The sequence below is a fragment of the Dermochelys coriacea genome, chromosome 25 (genome assembly GCF_009764565.3).
Source record: "Dermochelys coriacea isolate rDerCor1 chromosome 25, rDerCor1.pri.v4, whole genome shotgun sequence".
NCBI lineage: Eukaryota > Metazoa > Chordata > Testudines > Dermochelyidae > Dermochelys > Dermochelys coriacea.
The window spans coordinates 493,303-519,771 of NC_050092.1; the positions used below are offsets into that span (position 1 = coordinate 493,303).

A 26,469-nucleotide genomic window follows, 5' to 3' on the forward strand; every position below is an offset into this window, starting at 1 on the left:
GGGCACTGGGCAGCTGCTGTTCTCCCCCTGCTAACAGCTCTGTGTTTCATTGGCAGTCACCATTCCCAGGGCCTCTCTCCCCACAAGAGATCCCTAATCTCAGGCCACAGCCTGTGTACACAAGCTCATGTGCAGAGCCACCCCAGAAGCAGGGAGTTGAAGGGAGCAGGTCCCCATGGAGCTGGGCTGGGCCCGAGGTGACTCTCAGGAATCGGCTGCTGGGAGCAAGAGCACATGTCGAGGACTGCTGGGGTCTCTTGGCCTGACACAGACTGCTCTCCCTCTTTCCGCAGGGCGATGCAGGTGGCCCCTTGGCCTGCAAGGAACCCTCAGGGCGCTGGTTTCTAGCTGGAATCACAAGCTGGGGCTATGGCTGTGCAAGGCCTTATTTCCCTGGCGTTTACACCAAAGTCACCGCCGTCCGGGGCTGGATTGGGCAGAACCTCAAGCTGTGAAGCTGCATTTTTGTACTCAGGGAAGGAGAGAAGCATGGGATGGAATGGTTACCAGAGCGCCTAGGGCACTACTTCCTTAGCCCACATACACTCCTTCATGCTGCCGAGGGGTGAAGATGGCCCAATGCCAAAGGCAGGTGCAGCCGAACGCCCTGCACCAGCTATGGTTCAGCACCAGGGCATGCACTAATCAGAGCTTGCTTGCCTAGAATGGTGCAATTCTAGACAGTGGCTCCTGTAAATAAATATGGCCTGTTTCACCCAAGCCCTTGCAGCGCAGTGTGTGTGAGGGCTAGATGGGCCCCGAACTGCTGGAAACCCAGGCTGCATAGAGTAAAAATCACCCACTATCACCACAGTGGCTGCAGGATCACCGAGCAGGTGATTTACACCCTGGTGCTAATGCAACAAGGCCCTTCCAGAGGGGCCCATGAGTGGTGCTTGCACACGCTCCAGGAGGTGGCTCTGCAGACAGTCTGCCCCTGAGTTTCAGGGCTGGGCTGCTAGCAACAAGAAACCAAACCAAACCCACCTACTGTACCACAGCTTGACCACCCAAGACCCAATTCCTTGGATGCCCCTCACTGGCAGAAGCCCCACCCCAGATCTGTACCCCTGCCCATGCCCCAGCCAGCCTCAAGCACCTTGCCAGGGATGGCAGGCCTTTGGTATCACAATGTTCAGTATTGCAGTGCCTAACTCATAGGCGCTCTTAGGAGAAAGTCACTCACCTAAGACAGGGATGTTCAACAGCCAGCGTGCTGAGTGGGGAGCTGCCTATGTCAGCCAGTGGGTAATACCGAGTGGGCCAGGATAAGCCCAGCCCCTCCAAGGTAACGTGGCTCCTATCTTCACTTGTCCTTAGCCGGACAGGGCACTCAGCTGAGAATGCCACGTCAGCCCTTTCCCAGGAAAAGCCCCATGACAAAGCAGCCCCCACCTCCCTAATAGCCCAATGCCGTAGTCTTTGGGCACTCAGCTGGGGTGCGAAACCAGTTTTCAAATCCCTGCTCTTCCTGAGGTGGAGCAAGGACTTGTCTCCCACCTCCCTGGGGAGTGCCCTCACCACACAGCTCTTGCTGGGTTCTCTGTGGCTGCCAAGAGTTAGTTATACAAAGGGAAACAGCTTCAGCAAGAGATTGAGAGACTCCCACCCAGGAGAGTCAGTGGCCGGGCGATTAGGGCACTCGCCTGGAAGGCAGGTGACCCCGGTTCTAAATCCAGCACATCAAGGATTTGAAAACAGCTGGCCCATATCACAGAGGAGTGCCCAAACACCTGGGCTATTTAGTGTCCTGGGATGGACAGATTCAGCCAGTCCCAAAAATTCCTGAGATGGTCACCCCCTTGGCCAGCTTTTGTGCTCTGAGCACACCTACCAGATCAGGCCCACAGGAGATGAAGGGATGCCTAGGTGTGAGCGAGGGGCAGAGCAGCTTGGCGGTGTCAGGACTGAGGTAGTTTTGTGCACATCAGCGGCTGGAAATTTAGGTGCCTCCAAGGTGAGGCAGCAGCTGAGTGGGGCGGGGGGGGGGGGAAAGAGGGGTTTGAGGATTTCTGGATGCAAGCCACGGTGAACATCTGGTGCAGAGACAATCCTTCAGCCTACCATGGCCAAAGTGCAGCCCTGCCCATAGAGCTCCCAGTAGTACCATTGTGCCGCATTACAACACAGGCTGGGCCCAGAGTCCTTTCAGGTGAGTGAGCACAGTATGAGCTAATGCAGCCTTGGGTGGGTGATCCAGTCCCCTGCTTTGGGGCTCCTAGACAGGCTCCTGGCTAGGCCCATTGATTTAAAAAGGCCTCCAGGCTGTTGATCTACTATAAGTGCCCACTGCCCTGCCGTGGTGTCAGGGAGTTTGTGTGACTGGTTCCAACCCTTTCTGCCATTAGAAGTTATGTTCTAACCTTAGTGCAGCTTAGAAGGCAACTTCAAGCCCCTGCTGAGTTGTTTAAGCAGCAATGATTCCCTAGGTCACAATCCAACATCCTCTTGGCCTGGAATTGCCCTAGGATTCTGGGATTGCAATGCTGTCTCCTAGCAGAGTGGGTTGGGCTCTGCTGGCCCCTGCAGCTATTAAACATTCCTGGGGGCAGACTCCACCTGCCCACAAATCCTGCTTTGTGCTTAGGAAAACAGGGTTTGCCAGGACAGTGACAAGCCTCAGGCTGCGCACAATTCCATAATGCACCTGTGCAGGACCAGAGAGTGGGACGACCACCCTGAGGCCCAGTGAAGGCCCAGATGTGATTCTGGTCCTATTCAGCATAGGGCTCAGGGAGGCATCTGCTCCATGCACAACTGAGATCAAGAAAGAGCCCACAGGGTGTTAGGCTGAGCTGATAATAAAATCCCAAGAGTGGCGCAGAACTCTATCACTACCTGGCTCTGGATCACAGCAGCACATGGAGTAGCACCTCCACGAGCACTGCGCTGCACTCAGCTCACCTCACTCTGTTGTTATTTAACTTCCCCCTCAACTGAGCTGGGGCCAGAAGCTGAACAAAACAACTGACATTTTAACAGACAGCTGCTGGGCATTTGGTCCCTTCTCCTGGTCCACAGGTTCTCAATGACTCAAGAAATAACCAGTCTTAGGGGACCCACTGACTGGGTAAGAGCAAAAGGGGGGCACTGTAGGAGCTGGAAGGACTAGGGCAGCTCTGTTGGTCCTGCCCTCTGGGGCTTCTGGCTTAGGGCCCCTATGAAACCATCGAGCCCTTGGTCAAGTTGCCTAAACCCCAGAGGTGGCCCTGAGGGGGCCAGCAGCCATTAGCTCGTCACAGTATTTAATCCAATACCTGGAGCAGAGATTCATCACATTCCAAGTGGGGAAGGGACATCTTCATGGCCCCGAAAAGCAAAGGGCAGAGACTGAAAGCGAGGGGGCATGAGAGGGAAAACAAACAGCAGGAGGCCAGCTGGCCGAGTCAGCTCCTTTAATCTTCACTCTGCACAATTCCATGCAGCCCCTCTCTATGCACCCCCAGCAATCCTGGCACTCATTTCCTTCCCAGTTGCAGATTTCTTGTCAGGCACCTCAATAATGGAACGAAGTCAGCAGAGGCCACAGAGCTAGGACAAGGTGCACTGGTGACGCAGGAAAGGCCAACACAGGCTGGCCAGGATAGGCGGCCGGGGGTTTGCAGCTGAACTCTATGCTGGGACAAAGGGGGAGATTTTTAATTCCAAATCTCTCATTTGGCAGCAACTGTTGGGGTTGCAGCCCACACGGCTGTATGGCACAGTGCTGCTGCAGGGGCTGGGGCTGATGCACTACCAGCACCGAGCTCTAAAAGCCAACACAGGCCAGACTATTTCTTGTAACAATCCAATGTCCCCATGTATTGAAACTCTCCTAACTGTGGGGTACTTGGCAACAAGCTGTGAGCCCCACACCACTGCCTAACAATTTCCTTGTTAATCCACCAAACCTGCCTGCCCAGCTCAGAGACCAACCTTCCTACTAGAGACACCAAACCCGCAGTCCAGGGGTGGATATGCACTGCCGATAAGGCTCATGTTCACTTCCTTGGGGAGCGGGGCAAGTGTATTGCTCAGCATCCTTTCGGGAAGGATTCCCTGCCCCCGTAGCCCTTTCATAGGGCACCCGCCAGTGAACATATTCCTTAGCCAGTCTCTCAGCCCCCTAACCTGGGCCTCAGACTCCACCCAGGGCATTAAGCAAAGCCTACTAGCAGGTGACGGCATTGACAGAATGGTCAGCAGCCACCCCTCTGGCCAGGCACCATCATCCCTCCCTGCTTCAAGTCCACATTCTGCACTACTCAGACACTGAGCTCATGCAGGCTAATAACAGGGAGAGGCTCCATACATGGCTTTATTGCTCTACCATGATGAAAATGCCAAATTTACCAAATCACAGGGATTTCACTCCCACCACCCTTCCTTTCATTCTCACGGGGCCACTCCAGCTAGTCCAGGAATCAAGTCACTCTCCCAGAGCAGGGGGCAGTACTGAAGCATGTTGTCAGGGCTGCTGGAAGCCGGTCACATGTTGGCTCTCTCCCTCTGCAGCCGGGAGTTGTACGCTCGGGAGACTGTGTTCCAGGCATCCATGTACCGGTCCATACACATGGCAATACACTTCTGAAATAGAATAATAATGCTTCTTCACTCTTCACCCCAGACCCAAAGCGCTTTAGCAAGGAGGCCAGGGCTCATTATCCCCAAGTTAGAGATGGGGAATCTGAGTCATGCACAGAGGAGATGACTTGCCCAAAGTCGCCGAGAAGGCAAGTGACAGAGCTAGGAACAGATGCCAGATCCAGTGCACTATCTGCCACACCAAAGCAAGCACAAAGCTCAGGCAACAGAACATTAGCCAGCTACCCTGGCACTTGCAAAGCACGTTACAGGGAGTCCCTGGTCTTCCTTCTCTGCCAGTAACCTTGAGCAAGTCATTTCCTTTCTCAGCAGCTTTTCCCATCATACAGATGAGGATATTCACCTTGTACAGTGCTTTGAGAGCCTCAGGGAGATGGTACAAAGCAGCTCAACTCTGAGAATCCACTCTGGGCAAGACTGCAAAGATCAGCAGTTCCCCCTGCCCCAGGCACCCTACAGAGACTTCTCTTTGCCAGAAGCTGGGAATGAGAAGCAGGGGATGGATCACTTGATGATTCATTGCCTCTAGGGCACCTGGCATTGGCCACTGTTGGAAGCCAGGTTGTTGGGCTTGATGGACCTTTGGTCTGACCCAGTATGAAGGCTCTTCTGTTCTTATGAGACACGTGGCATTACACCAGTGGTTTTCAAACTGTGGGTTGCAACCCAATACTGGGTTGTGGAACGTAAGGCACTGGGTCACGGTGGCTCTGGTCAGCCCCGCCGACTAGGCTGTTAAAAGTCTGGTCAGTGGTGCTGCCCAGCTAAGGCAGACTAGTCCCTACCTGTTCTGACACCGCATTGCGCCCTGGAAGCAGCCAGCAGCAGGTCTGGCTCCTAGCTGGGTAGCCATGGGGTTTTGTGCGCTGCCCTCGCTTCCCCGCACGCACTGCCAGGAACTGACCAATGGGAGCGGAGGGGCGGGGGACCAGGCTGCCTGCAGACGAGAGCCCTGGGGAGCCACTTGCATGCCTCTGCCTAGGAGCCGGACCTACTGCTAGCTGCTTCCAGGTCACAGCACGTTGCGTGGTGCCAGGACAGGCAAGAAACCTGCCTTAGGACCACTGCTGACCGGGAGCTGCCCGAGGTAAACCTGTCCCCCAATCCCCTGCCCCAGACCTGAGCCCCACCCCTGCAAAAACCCAGAGCACCTTCCCACACCCCAAGCCCCTCATCGCCAGCCCCACCCCAGAGCCTGCACCCCCAGCCCTCACCCCTGCATCCTCACCCCAAGCCCCTCTCACACCCCAAACCCCTCATCCCCAGCTTCACTGGGTCGCCAGAAAAAAGTCTGAAAACCACTGGATCACACCATCCCAGTGCCTGCTGGATGTTTAAATAAGACACTTCCCCCACGGAAGCGGGGTGGGCCGCGGTTTTATCACAGTGAGGGCGTGACCTGGCGAGCCGTGCAGCTGCAGGCATGGCCCGGTCTGGCGCCCAGCAAGGCCTGGGCAGGCACCTCCTGGGGGCCGCGCCGCGCCGCGCCACGGAGAACCGCAGGCTCCCGGGCACAGCGGCCACGTTCCCGCCGAGCTTGGCCTTCAGGCAGCCTTGGGGAACGGGCGCGGCAGCACGGGGCCTCCGAGCACGGCCACAGGCCACTGAGAGCCCCGCCACCGGCTCCGGCTCCGGCTCCCGGGGCCCAGGCGGCGCGGCTGGAAGATGCGGACGCTCAGGCTCAGGCTCGGGCTCTGGGGCCGCGGGAGGCGGGAGGGCCTCAGCCCGGCTGTCTGCGCGGCCTGAGGGCGGGGAACCAGCCCCGGGGCGCGGCCCCTCACCTGCTCCGAGTTATCCAGCGAGCCCCCCGGCTTCCCGATGCACTTCCGGAAACACTTGTCGGTCATCCGCTGGGGAGAGTGGAGAGTGTCAGAGCCCGGGCCCGGCCCCGCCCCCACGGCGCCCGGCCCCGCCCCCGGCCCCGCCCCCACGGCGCCCGGCCCCGCCCCCACGGTGCCCACCCCCGCCCCCACGGCGCCCGGCCCCGCCCCCGGGCCCTGCCCCCACGGCACCCGCCCCCGCCCCCACGGCGCCCGGCCCCGCCCCCGGCCCCGCCCCCACGGCGCCCAGCCCCGCCCCCACGGCGCCCGGCCCCGCCCCCCCGGTGCCCGGCCCCGCCCCCACGGCGCCCGGCCCCGCCCCCGGGCCCTGCCCCCACGGCACCCGCCCCCGCCCCCACGGCGCCCGGCCCCGCCCCCGGCCCTGGCCCCACGGCGCCCGCCCCCGCCCCCACGGCGCCCGGCCCCCCGGTGCCCGGCCCCGCCCCCACGGCGCCCGGCCCCGCCCCCGGGCCCTGCCCCCACGGCACCCGCCCCCGCCCCCACGGCGCCCGGCCCCGCCCCCGGCCCCGCCCCCACGGCGCCCGGCCCCGCCCCCACGGCGCCCGGCCCCGCCCCCGGCCCTGGCCCCACGGCGCCCGCCCCCGCCCCCACGGCGCCCGGCCCCGCCCCCGGCCCTGGCCCCACGGCGCCCGCCCCCGCCCCCACGGCGCCCGGCCCCGCCCCCGGCCCCGCCCCCACGGCGCCCGGCCCCGCCCCCACGGCGCCCGGCCCCGCCCCCGGCCCCGCCCCCACGGCGCCCGGCCCCGCCCCACCACGCCCCACCCCCACGGCGCCCGGCCCCGCCCTCCACGGCGCCCGGCCCAGCCCCGCCCCGCCCCCCACGGCGCCGAGCCCGGCCCCACCTGCAGCAGCTCCTGCGCGTTGGCCACGGCGATCTGCACCTTCACCTGCTCCATGATGAGCCCCGGGTCCAGCTTCCCCCCCGCGCCGCCCCCCGCGGCCCCGAACTCGGAGCCGAACCCGCCCTCCATCCCCGCACCGCCGCCTGCCCACCGCGCGCGCCCGGAACTGAAGAGCCCGCGCGGGGCATCACGGGACGAGAGGCCGCCGGGCCTACAACTCCCAGCATGCACCCCGCTACGAGGCATCACGGGACAGAGGCTGTGGCCCACGCGGCCCCTGGCGGGCCGGAGGTCGCGCGACCCCGAGAGCTTCCCCCGGCGTGGGGCTGGCGCCCCTGACTCCCCGCGCCACAGCGCCCCCTGAGGCGAAGCGGAGCGTGGCGAGCTGCGAGGCCGCGTGCCCTGGGGCAGCGGGGCTGCGAGAGGCGGCTCCGCGCTCGCCCGCCAGGGGGCCGGGGCCGGAGGAAGGGGGCGAGGGGTTTGGAGGTTTCATCGGGGGCCACAACACAGGGGCTGCTCAGGCTGCCGTGCGGCGGGGCGCGGCTAGGTCCCTCCCGGGCCCTGCCAGGCCCATGGTTCGGTGGCACCTTGTCAGCGGCGCGGCAGGGCCAAGGCAGGCTCCCTGCCCGCTCGGGTGCCGCGTGGGCCCCGGCCGCAGCGCCGTGGGCCCCGCCCCTACTCCGCCGCTCCCAGGGGCCGGGAGCTGCCGCTAGGGGGAGCAGCATCTGCAGACAGGGCAGCGCATGGGGCCGCCCCAGCTTTGGGGAGCTGCTTGAGACAGGTACCACCCTGAGCCTGCATCTCTGCCCCGTGCCCGATCCCCCTCCTGCACCCCAAACCCTTCAGCCCCAGCCCCTCCCACACACCAAACCCCTGAGCCAGCCTGTTGAACACAAGCACGTGGGTGAGGGTGTGGAAAGTGAGGAACAGAGGGAGGGGGTTTGGAGCGAGTGGGGGGTGGCGCCCCGGGGGGGGGGGGCAAGGGTGTTCAATTTTGCACACGTAAAAAGTTGCAACCCTCTCCAGGACGATCCTGGAGGGTTAGCAACCCTAGGGAGATAAAAGGCACTAAGACTGTTGTCTCCTGTCCTCCAGATCAGGCTAGGGGAGCATCCCACCTGTGTCAAAGATTTGAGACAGAGAACAAAGCAGCCCAGTTTTGTCATCACCCCCACTTTACAGATGGGAAACTGAGGCACAAAGAAAACATCTTGCAGGCCAGTAGCAGAGCTGAGAATAGACCCAGGTCTCCCATGTCGCACTCTCATGCTCCAATAACGAGGAAATGTTGCTCTGAATAGAAACTAGACTAATTCAGGTGGAAGGAGGTGTGATTTGTTTGTCAGTCTTCCCACTTATAAATGAGAGAGATTTTTCTAACTCCCGCAGGAGGAATAGTTGATCAGGTAATGCTCATTAAATGCTTTAGGGTGCCAAGTACTAAGTGTTTACTATAAATAGAAATGGTAATGGTGAGAAAAGCTAGGCTGATCCTACAGGCAGAGGTCCTCCAAAGGGCCCACACTGCCAGTAAACAATAGTGACATTACTGAGTAGAGAAAGCAGCCACTAGAAGTGTAAACCAATGCCTAAAGCCAGCTGGCTCAGGTGGTCTCAATCGCTGGCTGGAAATCTAACTCAGGTTGGTATGACCAAAGACTACATTAGAACTAGGGCTGTCAATTCACTCAAAACAAATTAATTTGATTTTTAAAAATTACAACTAATTCCAGTTTTAATTGCACTGTTAAACAATACCAATAATACCAGACTACCAATTTAAATTTATTATAATTATTTTTGCATCTTTATCTACATTTTCAAATATATTGATTTCCATTACAACACAGAATACAAAGTGTGAGAGGGATGGACAGCTCAGTGGTTTGAGCATTGGCCTGCTAAACCCAGGGTTGTGAGCTCAATCCTTGAGGGGGCCATTTAGGGATCTGGGGCAAAAATTGGGTATTGGTCCTGCTTTGAGCAGGGGGTTAGACTAGATGACCTCCTGAGGTCCCTTCCAACCCTGATATTCTATGGAAGTGTACAGTGTTCACTTTATTATTTTTAATTATCTTTTTTTATAGTGCAAATATATGTAATCAAAGGTAATGGTATTTTTCAGTTCACCTCATACCAGTACTGTAGTGCAACTTACAAATGAAGATTTTTTTTTTGTTACATAACTGCACTTAAAAACAAAACAATGTAAAACTTTAGAGCCTGCAAGTCCAGTCAGTCCTACTTTTTGTTCAGCCAATCTCTAAAACAAACAAGTTTGTTTACATTTACAGGAGATAATGCTGCTCACTTATTTGCAATGTCACTTGAAACTGAGAAAAGGCGTTCACATGGCACTTTTCAAAATGTAGAAAACATCCAAAAATATTTAAATAAGTGGTATTCTATTATTGTTTAACAGTGCAATTAAAATTGATTATTGCTTTTTTTTTTTAAAAAAAATCTCACAATGATTTTTTTTTTTTTAAACAGTTTGACAGCCCTAATTTAAAACATGAGCTGCCAATGATTCCCCCCTTTTTGGTCATCACAGGAAGACAATAGAAACAATCCCTCCAGAACAGGGTGGGGACACTGTACAAAATCCAGTGGGGTCAGGATCTCCTGAAATGAGGGAAAGGGAGGTGGAAGTTTGCACTGCTACTATTGCCTAGGCTCTTCCTTTGCTTTCCTTAGCAGAATACAGCTATCAGGGTTATAATGCCAGCACTCTCTAAGTGCTAAATTTATTCAAAGTAAAAGAAAATGGAAACCAAATGCCAGAGTAGAAAAGGGCTCATTTATCCCTGCACCACATCCAAGAGGATAACATATTGCACTGATATCCTCTCTTCAAAGTTTGTTTACGTGGGGATGACACCCAGTTATGACACACAAGGCAGCCTTTGTGTGGGGTTTGTTTTAAACAAAAGAAGGTAAGAGAAAATTCAAAACATTTATTGGAGTGTGTTGTACAAAAAAGTTTCCAGTCAGAAAATGTATATTACAAATCATGGAAAGACATTTGGCATGCATATTTTTAAATCAAAAAATTGTGAAATGATAAAGTCTAGATCTTTGTGTAGTCTTCATATGCCCCACACTATCATTTTCTATTTCTCTCTTCTTCAATTAGCAGATTTTTTTCGTAATTACTTATTTAAAAACTCAATAAGCCATTATCAAAGAGCTCTTTTACAGCAACTTTCCCAAGGAAATGTCAATCAAGGTGAGCAGTGGCCTAGACCTGGAGCTACTGAAAAGGCTGTGTTAAAAAATTACAATTCATTACTGTTACGAAAATAGAGTTCAAACAAGACAGTATCCTTCTGTCCAAATGTAAAGCCTCTTGGCTTAAACTAGCTTATTGCTTGCAATATTAGTGTAATAGTCTGGGTATCTGAAAAACAGCAGAATGTCTGTCCGACCCAGCAGACTACATCATGTAGACTACATCAAATCTACATGAACTCATGACTACAACTTCTTGGAAATTCAATAAGACATTTTTCTTTTACTATCCCCAAAGTCAATACAGTGCATTGTGCTTCTTTGAACTAATTCTCTCAAAAGTAAGCATCTTTTTTTCCTCTAGACGTTAGCATTTCAAGAAAGGCATTATGTTTACAAATAATAATTGAATGTAAATATGGGCTTACATAAAAATCACCTTTAAATTATTTTAAAGCTAAACATATTTAAGGGCAAATAGAAATTATGTTTCCCAGACCATTTTAAGTTTCAGACAGTAACAAAAATCTAACAATTTATCTCCACATTCAGCTAATGCAATGCTTTGAAATGCAATCACCAACCATCCTTCCACTCACTGATCCCTATAAGGCTGTTTCCTTCCAACTTAGGGGTTTGGAATTGGGCCCAACAGTGATGGTAAAGGCCAGTATCCAATATGGACATGCCTTCTGTTTAGAGGTTAGCTTTTCAAAACTAGATATAGAAAGAATAACTATCAAATGGCTTAAAACTGAGAAAGTAAGATAAGTGGCTAAAGGGCATACATTATATTGTTAAAAGACTGCCACTTGTACTATCCATCCTTCTCCTATTAATACAGGGGACTACAAAAGGAAGGATTTACCTTTCAGATGGGATGAGGGTGCAAAGTAATCTCTAGGAGCCACTTTCTGCCCCTACACTATGTCTAACCAGTTTCAGATTTTTACATGGGATGTTTAAAAAGCAAGTGTTTTAAAGTGTATGAAGAACATTAAACCCCTCTGGGTACATGCTGTGGGTTCTGGGTGCCCTGTTCAACAAAAAACATGTATACTGAATTCATTTCCCTTCACAGTACATTCTGGTTCACATTGTAATGTAACCAACAGCAATTACATTCAGCAGAGTCAAGCTAACCTAGCCTTTACATTTCAGGCTGTGGGAAGCTGACTTCTCTCCCCCCTTCCTGAGACTGTTTTTGGTTCTTACTATGAATGCATGCTGTATGCTGGCCAACCCCCAGACACTGGCACAGCAACACTGATCAAAGACCTACAAATCATTTCTAATTCTTTTATGCGTCCAGGGGCAAATCCAGAGTCCTGTACCAGCCCAGATAACCAGACTGGGTACTAGGCATGTGCAGGGAGAGAGGAATCATGGCTGTTCCATTGCCTGGGCAGAGCTGCCATTTCCCAGAGGCTATTGCAGCACAATATCTGAAGTGTGACCTGAAGCAGGTTGTCAGGAAGGAGAGGGACAGGAGGATCTGTGCAGCCATGCCTCTCCCGCTGCATATTGTCACACCAGGAGCTCAGATTCCTCTATGGCCATGCTATGCAGGATGGGGCTGGATTTGCTCCCCTCCCCCATTGCAAGTACCTTCACAATATGCAAACCTGGGAGAGGGGGCATTTATAGCATGCTGTTCACACAGCTATTTGGTGCTGTTCCCTTTGCTATTAGTGAATAAAGGCTTGCCTGCATGGGAAAACTGACCAGCTATACCTATTCTGGTGTAACTCCCTTAAGTGGATACTCTATTCAGAATAAAATGACTTGAATTCCAGAATAGAATTTCCAGATCAAAGCCCTGGCTGGGATGATTTAGTGGGGGATTGGTCCTGCTTTGAGCAGGGGGTTGGACTAGATGACCTCCTGAGGTCCCTTCCAACCCTGATATTCTATGATTCTATTAATAGAAAGTCCACACCAATGAGTTATAGTGGCATAGCTAGAGCAAAATTATTATTTCGTGATAATTAGACTGGCCAATTCTCCCTCACAGGCCAACTCTGCCTTCTTCAGGAAACCTGCATTTGTAATATTAGTCTATTGCTATGGAAATTCTGATGAACTTCCACATACAACATGAATGGCTCACCTGCAGGATCTAATAGAAAAAGATGACCAGGTAGGGAGAAGCTACACTTGGTGTGAACATAAAGCTTTAACTAACTAGTGGGATTGGCCAAAAAAAAAAAGAAAAAAGTAGAAAAATAAATACGCCAAAAAGACACCCCACAAAACCCAACAGTGCTGCTTTAGATCTGGTATAGCAGAAAATGCTTCCAGTTTGAAGTGCCTACTGATGGAAGAATCAGACTGAATGTTCAGCAAGTCAAACATAAATGGGAAAGGTGGTGTTTTCAGAATAGATACATTAATGCAAACAAGAAGGAGAATACAGTAGTTTTACAGTGTCTTGCACTTTACAATCATGAATTGCTTCTTACATTTTAAGTAGCCTGAAAAATACAGCGATAATCACCAAAGCAAAGATGCTTTTAGGAGGTTAGTCTTATACTGTCCCACATTACCACCATCCCTAAGCACATATGTTACATAAACAAGGCATGGTGAAGAAGCAATTTACATCCAGAAATCACTGTTGCAGCCTTTTTTGCCTTTCTTAATGGTGTAATCTTGTGTGTCAGTTTCAGGCAGGATTATTACAGATAACAAAGGCCATAAAACATCAAGCTCTTCAACCTTGCATGTGCAGAACTTAAAATAAGTTAATCTGTACCAGCACTGACATTTGAACAAGCTTCTAGGAAGTTTCACAAGAAACAACTCCAAACTCAGAGCCGAATTCTGCGGACACTTACTAGGCGATGTTGTGCTCACTACCTTGGCCAGTCCCACTGACTTCCATGAGCCAGTTCAGGGTAAAGGGCACTACAGCCAGTAGTAAGGGTCTGCAAGCATCAGACTCTAAAGCAAGACATATTCTCATATTCAGTAGGTGTTGCAGAAACTATGGCTCAGATCACGAGGTCTTTTCTGATACAAGCTGCCCTTCTAGCCCAGACTTTACAAGGAAAGTCACTAAATAAAGCCAACTGATTCTTCAATGAACTACATATTATTCTATATAGTTTAAAATATTAAAAGAATAAGTCTACCATAAAGCAGAATGAGCACTCTGAATACTGGCCAACGTAAAAAAAAATATATATAGATAGATCTTAAAAACAAAAACAAAAAAAAACAACCAAATATCTTCTATATAAGGTAAATCATGAAAACAGAGTTGGAAAGGGAAACAGAGTCCAGTGGTTAGAAGGTATTTTGCAAAAACAGTTTCACCCTGATTGCATTAATTTGCATAACAATTTAGAAAAGGTAATTGGTTGTGGTATGGTTGAGAAACACAATTTCAGCTATATATATTTTATATCGATAGGTATGATTTACTACATATTCAACCTACTCAGCAGAGTGAGAATGTAAGAAAAATGACGAAATACAAGGACAAAGAGAAACATTCTGAAAATCCATTTCTTTTTACCGCTTTTTCACAATGAATGTTGATAATGGACTAAAATATAATTCTAAATACTTTTACTAGTATTTAATTGTGATAATTAAATCACCTTACTGAGGTGAACATTTTGTGAACACCTGCAGAAAATTAGCACCTCTGACATTTTTTTAAATGAGAAGAGAAAGTTCATAACCTTTTTTAAAATCAGTTTCTTTCCCACCCTGCTTACATTGCAACAAAGCCATCAATTAAAGCCACTAACCTGGCCTTCTAAATTATATCTGTCAGTCTAAATATTGTTCAGAGAACATAATGTCCAAAAGCCACCGAAAACATCCAAACCTTCTAGCTTGTGTGATGAATCTAAACTACTTGAATAACAAGATCAGAGTTCAAGAGTGCATGTAATACAAGAGTTCTATGCTGGCATCAAATAGCATCCAAATGACCAACTATTGGGAAAAATGTCTGCTTACATTGCGGTCAATATAGTCTTTGGAGCAGTCAATTATACTTCATAGTGTATAGAGGTTCACTACCACTTGAATCCTAAGGCTTCTGGTAGTCAAAAGTTACCTCTGGTAAAAACACAGGAGAGGAAACCTGAGCTTAAAGAGACGTTACCAGATACAATAACTTTTTTTTTTTTTTTTTTTAGTAATGTCTTACTTCTGTTGTAATATGTATTATACTTACATTTTTTGTGTTTGTTTACTTAAAGCATTTCAGTCAGGCTGGACAACCTTCTTCTGCAAACAATGCAAGAAACTGCTTACCCCCAAACCAAAAGCTTCTCACTTTTGTTTTTGTAAATGCAAGTGTCATGAGAACACTTCTAAGACATTTTGCAAATACTTTGTTGCCTAAACTATCTGACAATGTCTCTTTACATACAACAGAACTATTAATAAACTGAATGCAGCAGTGATTTTTTACGATTGCTTTTTAAAACCCCATCAAATATTTATCATAGCCAAAAATAAAATATTTTAACATCTAAAATCTGAATTATTGAAACCAAAAGTTCTGTTTAATGCCAAATACTTTAGAACCATTACATCATGATTCATATCATCATAGCTACTGTACATCACAATTTCAGGCTTGCAGCCACTGTTTATTAGGGTCTCAATCATGACTGAAAGTCCCAATAAATAAAACTGAAAAATTCAGCTTTGGTCCCTCCTTACATTCAGACTATGCCTGCCCTAGAACTGGAACTGGAACCCATCATTCTCCACCAGTGTTAACAATGACCGAGTGATAATGCAGACAGTGTTCAGATGTTTTTACTACCACGTTGTCTAATCCTACTTGGAACAGGGTTAAATGCCACAGTACTCTTGCCACCTCTGTCTACACTGCAGCTTCTATCATTGCTTCCACTAGTGGAGAAGCATCTGTGGTAAATTCTGGGTTATAATTTTCCGAGTGTATACAAGACTCGGTACATCAAAAGGATATTACCATTTTCTTAAATGACTCCAGTACTGTGGGAAGCACTCATGTTGGGTTCTCTGAAAGCCCTGTACAGGTTCACACTGCCTTAAATCTATTCTTTAAAAATCAGTTTGAGGTTAAAGACATTTACTAGGACTGTCAAGCAATTAAAAAAGTAGTCGTGGTTAATCGCACGGTTAAACAATAATAGAATACCATTTATTTAAATATTTTTGGATGTTTTCTACATTTTCAAATATACTGATTTCAGTTACAACACAGAATACAAAGTGTACACTCTTCATTTTATATTTATTTTTTATTACAAATATTTGCACTGTAAAAAACAAAAGAAATAGTATTTTTCGATCACCTAATACAAGTACTGTAGTGCAATTTCTTGATCATGAAAGTTGAACTGACAAATGTAGAATTATGTACAAAAAATAAAAAACATAATTCATAAAGCATTCAAAAATAAAACAATGTAAAATGAGCCTACAAGTCCACTCAGTCCTATTTCAGCCAATTGTTCAGACAAACAAGTTTGGTTACAATTTGCAGGACATAACGCTGCCCGCTTCTTGTTTACAATGTCACCTGAAAGTGAGAACAAGCGTTCACGTGCCACTGTAATGTATTTACGTGCCAAATGCACTAAAGATTCATATGTCCTTTCATGCTTTAACCAACATTCCAGAGGACAAGCGTCCATGCTGATGACGGGTTGTGCTTGATAACGATCCAAAGCAGAGCAGACCAACGCAAGTCCATTTTCAGCATCTGAGTCAAATGCCACCAGCAGAAGGTTGATTTTCTTTTTTGGTGGTTCAGGTTCTGTAGTTTCTGCATCAGAGTGTTGCTCTTTTAAGACTTCTGAAAGCATGCTCCACGCCTCGTCCCTCTCAGATTTTGGATGGCACTTCAGATTCTTAAACCTTGGACTCTAGTGCTGTAGCTATTTTTAGAAATCTCACATTGGTACCTTCTTTGTGTTTTGTCAAATCTGCTTTGAAAAAGTGTTCTTAAAACAACATGTGCTGGGTCATCATCCAAGACTGCTATAACATGAAATATATGGCAGAATGCAGGGAAAATAGAGCAGGAGACACACAATTCTCCCCGAAGGAGTTCAGTCACAAATTTAATTAATGTATTATTTCTTTAACGAGCATCATCAGCATGGAAGCATGTCCTCTGGAATGGTGGCTGAAGCATGAAGGGGCAAACAAATGTTTAGCATCTCTGGCATGTAAATACCTTGCAATGCCCACTACAAAAGTGTCATGCGAATGTCTGTTCTCACTCTCAGGTGTCATTGCAAATAAGAAGCAGGCAGCAATATCTCCCGCAAATGTAAACAAACTTGTTTGTCTGAGCGATTGGCTGAAGAAGAAGTAGGACTGAGTGGACTTGTAGGCTCCAAAGTTTTAGATTTTTTTGTTTTTGAGTGCAGTTTTGTAACCAAAAAATCTGCATTTGTAAGTTACACTTTCACAACAAAGCGATTGCACTACAGTACTTGTATGAGGTGAAATGAAAAATACTATTTCTTTTGTTCATTTTTATAGTGCAAATATTTGTAATCAACAATATAAAGTGAGTACTGTATATTTTGTATTCTGTGTTGTTATAGAAATCAATATATTTGAAAATGCATTAAAAACATCCAAAAATATTTCATATATTACAATTGGTATTCTTTTGTTTAACAGTGCGATTAATTTTTTTTAGTTAATCGCATGAGTTAACTGTGATTAATCGACAGCCCTAATATTTACCCTATACTCAAGAAGTCCAGTCCCATTTTAGCTTAAAATTCATTCTACTGCAGGTTTGAATACAAGACAAAGGTTTTAATGGTGGGGAAATAATCCAATATTCCAATAGTGGGTGGGGGGAGGATAAAGAAATCTATTTAAAAATCTTGGCAGTTTTGCTTGATTAAAATTTTTTCTATAAAAATGTACCAAGGAGTAAACTTTTAAAGAAATCAGATGATACATATAAAAATAGTTTTCAGTGGCTCTGGAGGAAAAAAATATCAAAAATAAAAGGAAAGAAAGGATAAAATAGCAAATAATAATGTTTTTTTCACATCACTGAACATCCTCTAGACATTGTCCTGGGATCCCCCTAGGAGAACAAAGAAATTAGTTAGTGCACAGTAGAATGACAGCAGGCCACAAGCACCTCATGTCCTGTCTTGACTAGTACAAAAGATAACGCAAGTTAGCTAACATGACTTGAAACATCATTTGGCACCTCATGCAGACAGTTTAACACTTTTACAAACTTGTTAGTTGGTCATGTTGTAACCTAGGCTCAGATATCATACTGGTTTAAAAAGCATCTTTCTCCTAATCCAGATTAGCCCCCACTGGGGGCTATCACTAAACATGTTGGGAGTATGGCAAGAAGCAGTGCTGGCGGAGTTCCCTGCTACTAACCCACACTGGCAGAGAGGAGGGAAGAAGTGTGATATTGAGCCATCTTTAGAACTGTATTATCCTTCCTCTAAATGCAGTCTAATAATGCACAAACACACACCAATGAAGCTCGACCAGATATCTGGCACAGAGCTGTATCCTGGCACCATGCTTCTATGGATACAAAAAACACAACACGGTACATTTGTTTTCAGATTCTTCCACTCTCTAAATTCAATCTCCTTGAAACCAAAAAGTGTCCAAAAGTTGATTTTAAAATTGCATTGGCCTAGCCTGCTGAGTTCATTGTGAAAGAGGCTACTAATGGCCACTGATCAAATCTCAATATATGGCAACATTTTATTGTAGTTTGAAAGTGTCTTCCAGCATAACATGCACAAAATTTTTCTCTTCTGTCAGCCCCATTAGCTGCTGGCCATTCATTCTCCCATACTCATTCTAAAGCATTGGAATTTTAAGGTGATATTAACAAGGTCAGCCAGGTTTATGTAATGCGTAACATTTGTATCCTGCAGGAAAACACACCAGCAAAACCCAGCTGCCATAGTGGGAACAGGATTGTCCATTTCCCTGTAACTGCCATATTTCTCAGAATATCTTCCATCGCTTTAGAGCAAGGATGCTACAGACTTAGTGCTATCCCTGCTAGTAGGGAAGGCAGCACAGACTGGTGGGAATCACTGATCACACCATTTCCCAGCTCTTATTTCATACAGCTGCCAAAGAGCAGCAATAGGAATCTACAGGGCAAAAAAGATGTTTTTGTTCTACGGAGTTTACACTATCACCAACCCTCACAGCCAGGGTGGATTTGATTAGGTTTTAGTCAGGAGGAGGGGATGGAAGAGGGTAAAGCATGGGCCAGATCAGACAAGAAACATTTACATAAAGAAGCTGACACATCAGAAAAGGGCAGACAAATAAGCAGTGACAAGTTTTTAAAGTGCTTGTACACAAATACTAGAAGCCTAAATAGTAAGATGGGTGAACTAGAGTGCCTCATGTTGAAGGAGGATATTGATATAATAGACATCACAGAAACCTGGTGGAGTGAGGACAACCAATGGGACACAATCATTCCGGAGTACAAAATATATCCGAAGGACAGAACAGAAAGGAGCATAAAACACAGCCAAATTAAATGTAAAAATTTAATAAGAAAAGCCAAAGAGGAGTCTGAAGAACAGCTAGCCAAAAACTCAAGAGGTAATAACAAAATGTTTTTTAAGTACATCAGAAGCAGGAAGCCTGCTAAACAACCAGTGGGGCCCCTGGACGATCGAGATACAAAAGGAGCACTTAAAGACGATAAAGTCATTGTGGAGAAACTAAATGAATTCTTTGCTTCAGTCTTCACAGCTGAGGATGTTAGGGAGATTCCCAAACCTGAGCCATCATTTGTAGATGACAAATCTGAGGAATTGTCACAAGAGGTGGTTTTGGAATTAATTGAGAAACTTAACAGTAACAAGTCACCAGACCAGATGGCATTCACCCAAGAGTTCTGAAAGAACTCCAATGTGAAATTGCAGAACTATTAACTATCGTTTGTAACCTGTACTTTAAATCAGCTTCTGTACCCAATGACTGGAAGATAGCTAATGCAACACCAATATTTAAGAAGGGCTCTAGAGGTGATCCTGGCAATTACAGACCGGTAAGTCTAATGTCAGTACCAGGCAAATTAGTTGAAACAATAGTAAAGAATAAAATTGTCAGACACACAGAAGAGCATAAATTTTGTGCAAAAGTCAGCATAGTTTCTGTAAAGGGAGATCATGTCTTACTAATGTATTAGAGTTCTTTGAGGGGGTCGACAAACATGTGGACAAGGGGGATCCAGTGGACATAGTGTACTTAGATTTCCAGAAAGCCTTTGACAAGGTCCCTCACCGCTGGCTCTTACGTAAATTACGTTGTCATGGGATAAGAGGGAAGAGCCTTTCATGGATTGAGAACTGGTTAAAAGACAGGGAACAAAGGGTCAATCCTAGGACCAATCCTATTCAACTTATTCATAAATGATCTGGAGAAAGGGGTAAACAGTGAGATGGCAAAGTTTGCAGACGATACTAAACTGCTCAAGATAGTTAAGACCAAAGCAGACTGTGAAGAACTTCAAAAAGATCTCACAAAATTAAGTGATTGGGCAACAAAATGGCAAATGAAATTTAATGTGGATAAATGTAAAGTAATGCACATTGGAAAAAAAAACCCCAACTATACATACAATATGATGGGGGCTAATTTAGCTACAACTAATCAGGAGAAAGATCTTGGCATCATCATGGATAGCTCTTTGAAGACGTCCACGCAGTGTGCAGTGGCAGTCAAAAAACCAAACGGGATGTTAAGAATCATTAAAAAAGGGATCGAGAATAAGACGGAGAATATCTTATTGCCCTTATATGAATCCATGGTATGCCCACATCTTGAATACTAGTACAGATGTGGTTCCCTCATCTCAAAAAAGATATACTGGCATTAGAAAAGGTTCAGAAAAGGGCAACTAAAATGATTAGGGGTTTGGAACAGTCCCATATGAGGGGAGATTAAAGAAGGCTAGGACTTTTCAGCTTGGAAAAGAGGAGACTAAGGGGGGATATGATAGAGGCATATAAAATCACGAGTGGCATGGAGAAAGTGAATAAGGAAAAGTTATTTACTTGTTCCCATAATATAAGAACTGGGGGCCACCAAATGAAATTAATGAGTAGCAGGTTTAAAACAAAGTTCTTCTTCACTCAGCGCACAGTCAACCTGTGGAACTCCTTGCCTGAGGAGGTTGTGAAGGCTAGGACTATAACAGGGTTTAAAAGAGAACTGGATAAATTCATGGAGGTTAAGTCTATTAATGGCTATTAGCCAGGATGGGTAAGAAATGGTGTCCCTAGCCTCTCTATGTCAGAGGGTGGAGATGGATGGCAGGAGAGAAATCACTATATCATTACCTGTTAAATTCACTACCTCTGGGGCACCTGGCATTGGCCACTGTCGGTAGACAGGATACTGGGCTGGGTGGACCTTTGGTCTGACCCAGTATAGCCATTCTTATGTTCTTATGATTTAAATCAAATTGATATAAATGTTACCTCTGGAGACACAAATCCACAGTTTGAGAACTGCAAAACTAAGCATCTCTGATGGTATCTTCTAGACGGAGCACAGAGTCCCATTGGGTAGATAGAAAGAAGCCTGTGGAACCCCATAAGATTGGGTCCCTAATCCATGAACTACTGGAACTCATTTACAAAACTTTTCTTAAACATTATATGAATATATTGTCTCATACTATAGAATTAGAATTTATAATCCCTATTCCATGATGAGATATCTTTGAGTTATAATGTATCTTAATTAAAACTATCTTTAGATTGCTTTTTACTCAAAAAGTATTTTAACAAAAATATCTGATTTAAATTAAAAAAAATCCAAAATTTTTTTTTAAATCATTGATTTTTATCACTCTGCTCACAGCCTCTCTCAGAAACACTCTGCTGTTGCAAATCCATTAGCACCATGATTATGTCCCAAAGTCTATGGCACCCTGACCTGCCAGCAGTCACTGCCTAGATTGCATCTTGTGGGGCCCAACAGGATACATCAGTTCCTGAAGTTAAGAGCTCAGGAGCAGGGATTGCAGAATGCCCTCTGGGGCACATCCTTTACAGGAACGGATTCCAAAAGCTGGGATCAGAAGGGTCACAGCTTGCAAAAGCTGTTGGAAAATGCACCATTCCATGCTTGGATCTAACCCAATTCACCAGGCACAAGTGAGGAGAAGTGGGAGGATAGCCTGTGTTTAAACAAATGGTTCACCTCATATTACCTGCTGGTGAAAGAGATCCTCTTCTCCAAACTCTGCTTCATCATCCTCCTCATTCTCCCGCACCACAACTGATTTTGTGATGCTTCTTACTGCAACTTCCTAGACAAGGGGACAGACACAGGTGTTTGCTTTGCCATCAACTCTTCCCCTCTCACCCAAACTTTGGGGAATTCAAAGCAGTTGAACCATATTTGAATCATCACCCTGGTTTGGGGTTTTTATGAAACCAAATCCTAGCCAATAAAGTTCTGCAAACTACAGGCCCTCCCTTATTTCTGCTCATCTCTAACTGTAGTGATGTAATTTTTGTTTTCAATCATCCTTATCTTTAGCTATTTTCTCTTATTCCAAGAACTTTGAGAGGGAGCAGGTAAGATGCTTCTCTACCTCTCGTGTGGGGTTTATTCTTTTTAAACAACCTACTAATGGGCTTAACTGGGAACTGTGTCATAAAAGAGTGCGGAATGTGCTAACATCTGATCTATTTCTCTGAACTATTACACAGCTAAACTGAACACTGAGAAACCTCTGTTTAATTTCCACTCATATTCTATGTCAGTTGCATGTACCAATTATTTGGAATTGTTGTCTTCACTGAACTACTACCAGGATTATTTTAAAACTCAGGAAGTTTCCACCCTTCCTAATTTATTGTAGCAAAGATTAGGAATAAGAAGCTGTTGGTCCTCTCAGCAGTTGCACATTGGAATTGTATGTTGGGGGTACACCTGAATATCTGGGGAAAGACATTTCCAAGTGGAGGGACTGACAAATTTCAGGTTGTGGAGAGAGGTTATTTTATTTTAGAGGATCCCTCAGCTACTAACTGAATAAATGTGTCCTGTGCTGCTGTTCCTGCAGTACCTTCACAAAACTGTCAGCAAGAAAGGCATGAAAACTGGTACAATGCTGGTCAGTTTTATTTTGCTGTGGCTACTGGACAGCTGAAGCAATGCATGTTTACCAATAGCAGCCAAAGCATGATCCTCCCTTGCAAGATTCTTCTGCAGGGACAGTTTTCAAAAACAGTTGTAGGACGATGCAGGACAATGAAGAATACTCAGGAACCTGTGCCCAGTGGAATCTCTATTTTTTTGCATTATTATTATTTACATGCTATGATTTACATGCTATTTATTATTATTTACATGCTAAGTATCATCAGTTGAAATAATGAGCAGTGCACATTTGCTTTCTCTACTGGAAATATATACTCAAATCCTCTCTCTCCAGAACAGTTCACTAAAAAGATCAACTAAAGCGATTAGTATGTTGAATGGCATGTTTCCTAAAACCACAGATGAGCTCATAGATGTTTATTTATCCCTTAAACAAAAAGAAAAGGAGTACTTGTGGCACCTTAGAGACTAACAAATTTATTTGAGCATAAGCTTTCATGAGCTACAGCTCACTTCATCGGATGCATGCAGTGGAAAATACAGTGGGGAGATTTTATATAAACAGAGAACATGAAACAGTGGGTGTTACCATACACACTGTAACGAGAGTGATCAGGTAAGGTGAGCTATTACCAGCAGGAGAGGAAAAAAAACCTTTTGTAGTGATAATCAAGGTGGGCCATTTCCAGCAGTTGACAAGAACATGTGAGGAACAGTGGGGGGGTCCCCCCCCCCGCGGGGGGAGAATAAACATGGAGAAACAGTTTTACTTTGTGTAATGACACATCCACTCCCAGTCTTTATTCAAGCCTAAGTTAATGGAAAGACAAGGAGTACTTGTGGCACCTTAGAGACTAAAATTTATTTGTTTCATGGTCTCTGTGTATATAAAGTCTCCCCACTGCATTTTCCACTGCATGCATCTGATGAAGCGAGCTGTAGCTCACGAAAGCTTATGCCCAAATAAATTTGTTAGTCTTGAATGTGCCACAAGTATTCCTTTTCTTTTTGCGGATACAGACTAACACAGCTGCTACTCTGAAACCTATCCTTTAAACATTACAGACAAATGAAACTGCGATTTTGGGATAGTGTGAAACTGCGATTTTGTCAAAAATGCATAGACGGGTTTGGGAGGTAATGCAGCCCACATCATTTTCCAGGAGACAAAGCTTACCTCTCCATCAGAGTTCACCAGATATGTGCGGATGTCTCCTCCAGTGCCCCAGCTGCTCTGATTCTTCCACACAAGGACAGAAGGGGGGCTATGAGTCACACCTGCATCTGCAGCCCAGATCTAAGAAAGAGAAAGTCTATACGCAGATGTTTGTACCCTTTTTCTTTTTATATACTTAAAAAACCCTATATTTTTCCTTTTCTCATTACCCTTTTCTTGCCACCCCATTTGCTCCTTCTCATTTCCCAGTGACAGCAAAGTAGATGAAACTAGAGCGATACTATTTGCAGGAAAAAAATTTTTCCCCTACACAACGTTAAGAAGCTGCAAGTTAACAGCAACCACAGTTACAGAGAAGAGAAAATAAATGGAGTTTAATAGTTCAGTTGTCATTTCTTTTCTACATATAGCAATTAGCCCTCCTGGATTCAGTGCATTTACTATCATGATAGAGCCAAGAGACAAAATATAGCTGCATGCACATCCCGTTAACCTTTTAAGAGGCTATAAGTTCCCATTTGCTATGGCAAATATTTAAGCAATAATACAACGAAAGCTGCTTCTTTCCTTAATGCAGACTGCAGACAAAAGATCTAATTTAGTAATGATCATTTGGTGAACACTAAAATCATATAAAATGCCAGATACCAGGCCTAACCCTACAGTTCTTAATCCATTGAGCTAGTACTGCAGAAATTCAATTCCCATATGGTATTCTTTAGGAGCCTGATCTTACTCCAAACAAGTGAGCTCAATGGGAGCAGGGTCAGGCCCTATATCAAGCCCAGTTAAACACTCACTCACATTCATACCAAGTGCCACAGCAGCAACAAAAGTGTCTCTTCAGTGACTTACTGTAACAGTTTGCCCAGCCCTGAGGACATACTTTGGAGTAAATTTATAAGCAATTTCTTCTGCATCTCCAATTTGTCTCTTCAGTCTCCAGTTACCCAGAGACTGGTCCTAATGGAAAGATATAAAAGTTTATTTAGGAACAGATATCTAGAGCCAGACAGATGGCATCTCTAATGCCTATGTATTTATTAAAATGCTTCAGATACAGAGTCACTAGCTTTTCCCACGGTTTGTTATTGGGTCACATGCACGTAGATTCTGGGAGTATTATTTTTTTAACCCAGTGAATAGTTTAGATTGCAAGCTTCTTATTTAAGGCCCAATCCTGCAAATACACAAGTAACTTTACTCATCCACTAATCCCATGAGAGTCAATGAGACTCTCTAATGAGTAAACTTACCTAGAGGCATGTTTGCAGGATCAGGCTACTAAATGGTAAGCTTCTTGGAACACTATCTCCCTCTTCTGTGTCTTGTATAGCGCTGACCTCAGTATTGGTGCTAACAATACTATCCGCATTTAAATATTACTTTGTCACTTCTGAAGGAGCAGTGCCCAAGGGAGATTGGCCATCATCTCTCTCCGGGGGAGCAGTATGTTTGGGTTACAAAAGGCCATGTCACATCTGGGTGCTAGCTCACTGGAGCCTTTCTAAAGGTTCTACTGAAACTCACCTTCTCAGAGTTGTTCTTAAGTTGAACGTATTTTCCCTCCAGGTCTGTCTCTTCTATGCTGATGCCTCCTGTGGCTGAGGCTTGCTGGGACATTTGGAAACTACTGCTGCTACCGCTGGTGCTACCACTACTACTCCCAGTGCCAATTCCACTTGTACCACTGCCTGAAAGTTCCTCTGCTTCAACCCGTTTTCTCTTGCCTCGAGAAGAGCGAACAACCGAAGTGCTGGTGCTACTGCTGCTGGAGGTAGCCTTGGAGACTGTAACACGGGAGGAAGGGCTTGGAGAGAGCTTCAACCTTAACGCAATCAGACAGACATTTTAACCAGATGAAGAAGGTTGAAGTTAGATTCTCAGGACTAGTCCCGGGAATTGAGAGAATTAATCTATACAATAACATGCCACAGTACACCAATACCCTAGGCTTTTACGTGAACTGCTTTAAGGCATGATGACAGAAGCAGGAGAAACACAGAGCCCTGCAACCTTTGGGAGGTAAGTACAAAAGGAGCCGACTGTCAAGCACATGTTCATCTACAGTATTTCATAAACCTTTGAATAGATAGGTGTTCAGATGAGAGCAGCTGCAACTGCCTCATTTTATGAACATTATATATATAGTGGCCCCAGGTTCCAAGAGGCCAGAGTGGACCTCAATTAGGCAAAGTTTGGGCACTGCTTTTCAAATGGGACAAAAAAAATGTCAGAGCTGAGAAAAATTCCCACCAGTGCAGAGTGTGAAGCATGTGAAACCTATACCTACCTCTTTTCCTCACCCTCCAGAAGTTTTCGGTAAGCACTGATCTCCATGTCCAGCGCTAATTTGACATCAAGCAGTTCCTGGTATTCTGCAAGCTGCTGCTGCATCTGGTCCCTCATTTCCATCATTTCCCTCTCCTTGGCATCTAGCATCTTCCTGAACTTGTCCTGCTCACCAGCCATCATATCCTCCAATTCCCGAATGCGATCTTCGGCAACACTAGCCTATGGTCACAGTAAAACAAGAAATCAACCTAGCATGTGTGTGGAGACAGAGGAGGATACGTGATTTCCCTCTGACAGGGACTGCAAATGGGGAAACAAAACCAGGCAGCTAGACTCAGGAATTCAATTACAGCCATGCATTTCCAGAGGCAGAACAGACATATGG

General features: G+C 46.4%; 3 protein-coding genes and 1 long non-coding RNA gene across 8 annotated transcripts in view; 2 read left to right on the forward strand and 2 right to left on the reverse strand.

Moving 5' to 3' along the window:
- The window catches only part of TMPRSS9 (transmembrane serine protease 9), an 85,838-nt gene extending 84,638 nt beyond the window's left edge, over positions 1 to 1,200 (forward strand). The window contains exon 20 of the mRNA XM_043502850.1: positions 294 to 1,200. Coding sequence (XP_043358785.1) covers positions 294 to 455 — 162 coding nt within the window. The 3' untranslated portion in view covers positions 456 to 1,200. The remainder of the gene's footprint in view (positions 1 to 293) is intronic.
- A 3,079-nt stretch (positions 1,201 to 4,279) lies between these two features.
- Positions 4,280 to 7,534, reverse strand: TIMM13 (translocase of inner mitochondrial membrane 13). The gene is made up of 3 exons (XM_038384130.2): positions 7,268 to 7,534; positions 6,366 to 6,434; positions 4,280 to 4,566 (listed from the first exon to the last, which is right to left on the reverse strand). The coding sequence occupies exons 1-3, from the start codon at positions 7,511 to 7,513 to the stop codon at positions 4,468 to 4,470; spliced, it is 414 nt and encodes a 137-aa protein (XP_038240058.2). The 5' UTR covers positions 7,514 to 7,534; the 3' UTR covers positions 4,280 to 4,467.
- A 2,106-nt stretch (positions 7,535 to 9,640) lies between these two features.
- LOC122457499 lies at positions 9,641 to 26,242 on the forward strand. Of its 2 annotated transcripts, none has more exons than XR_006277058.1 (4): positions 9,641 to 10,203; positions 12,513 to 12,638; positions 25,362 to 25,814; positions 26,103 to 26,242. It is a non-coding gene; the product is annotated as an uncharacterized LOC122457499 (long non-coding RNA). The 2 variants fall into 2 exon arrangements; XR_006277057.1 differs by lacking the exon at positions 9,641 to 10,203 and adding an exon at positions 23,776 to 23,937 and having other exon boundaries at positions 12,502 to 12,638.
- The window catches only part of LMNB2 (lamin B2), a 100,814-nt gene continuing 84,555 nt past the window's right edge, over positions 10,211 to 26,469 (reverse strand). The window contains exons 7-12 of one of the 4 annotated variants that reach the window (XM_043502851.1): positions 26,083 to 26,303; positions 25,320 to 25,617; positions 24,645 to 24,752; positions 23,790 to 23,909; positions 21,714 to 21,812; positions 10,211 to 17,570 (exon numbers count right to left, since the gene is read on the reverse strand). In XM_043502851.1, coding sequence (XP_043358786.1) covers positions 17,529 to 17,570; positions 21,714 to 21,812; positions 23,790 to 23,909; positions 24,645 to 24,752; positions 25,320 to 25,617; positions 26,083 to 26,303 — 888 coding nt within the window. In that variant the 3' untranslated portion in view covers positions 10,211 to 17,528. Of the gene's footprint in view, positions 17,571 to 21,493; positions 21,572 to 21,713; positions 21,813 to 23,789; positions 23,910 to 24,593; positions 24,753 to 25,319; positions 25,618 to 26,082; positions 26,304 to 26,469 lie in introns of those variants that run through there. The other 3 variants (XM_043502852.1, XM_038383865.2, XM_043502853.1) reach the window with 3 other exon arrangements.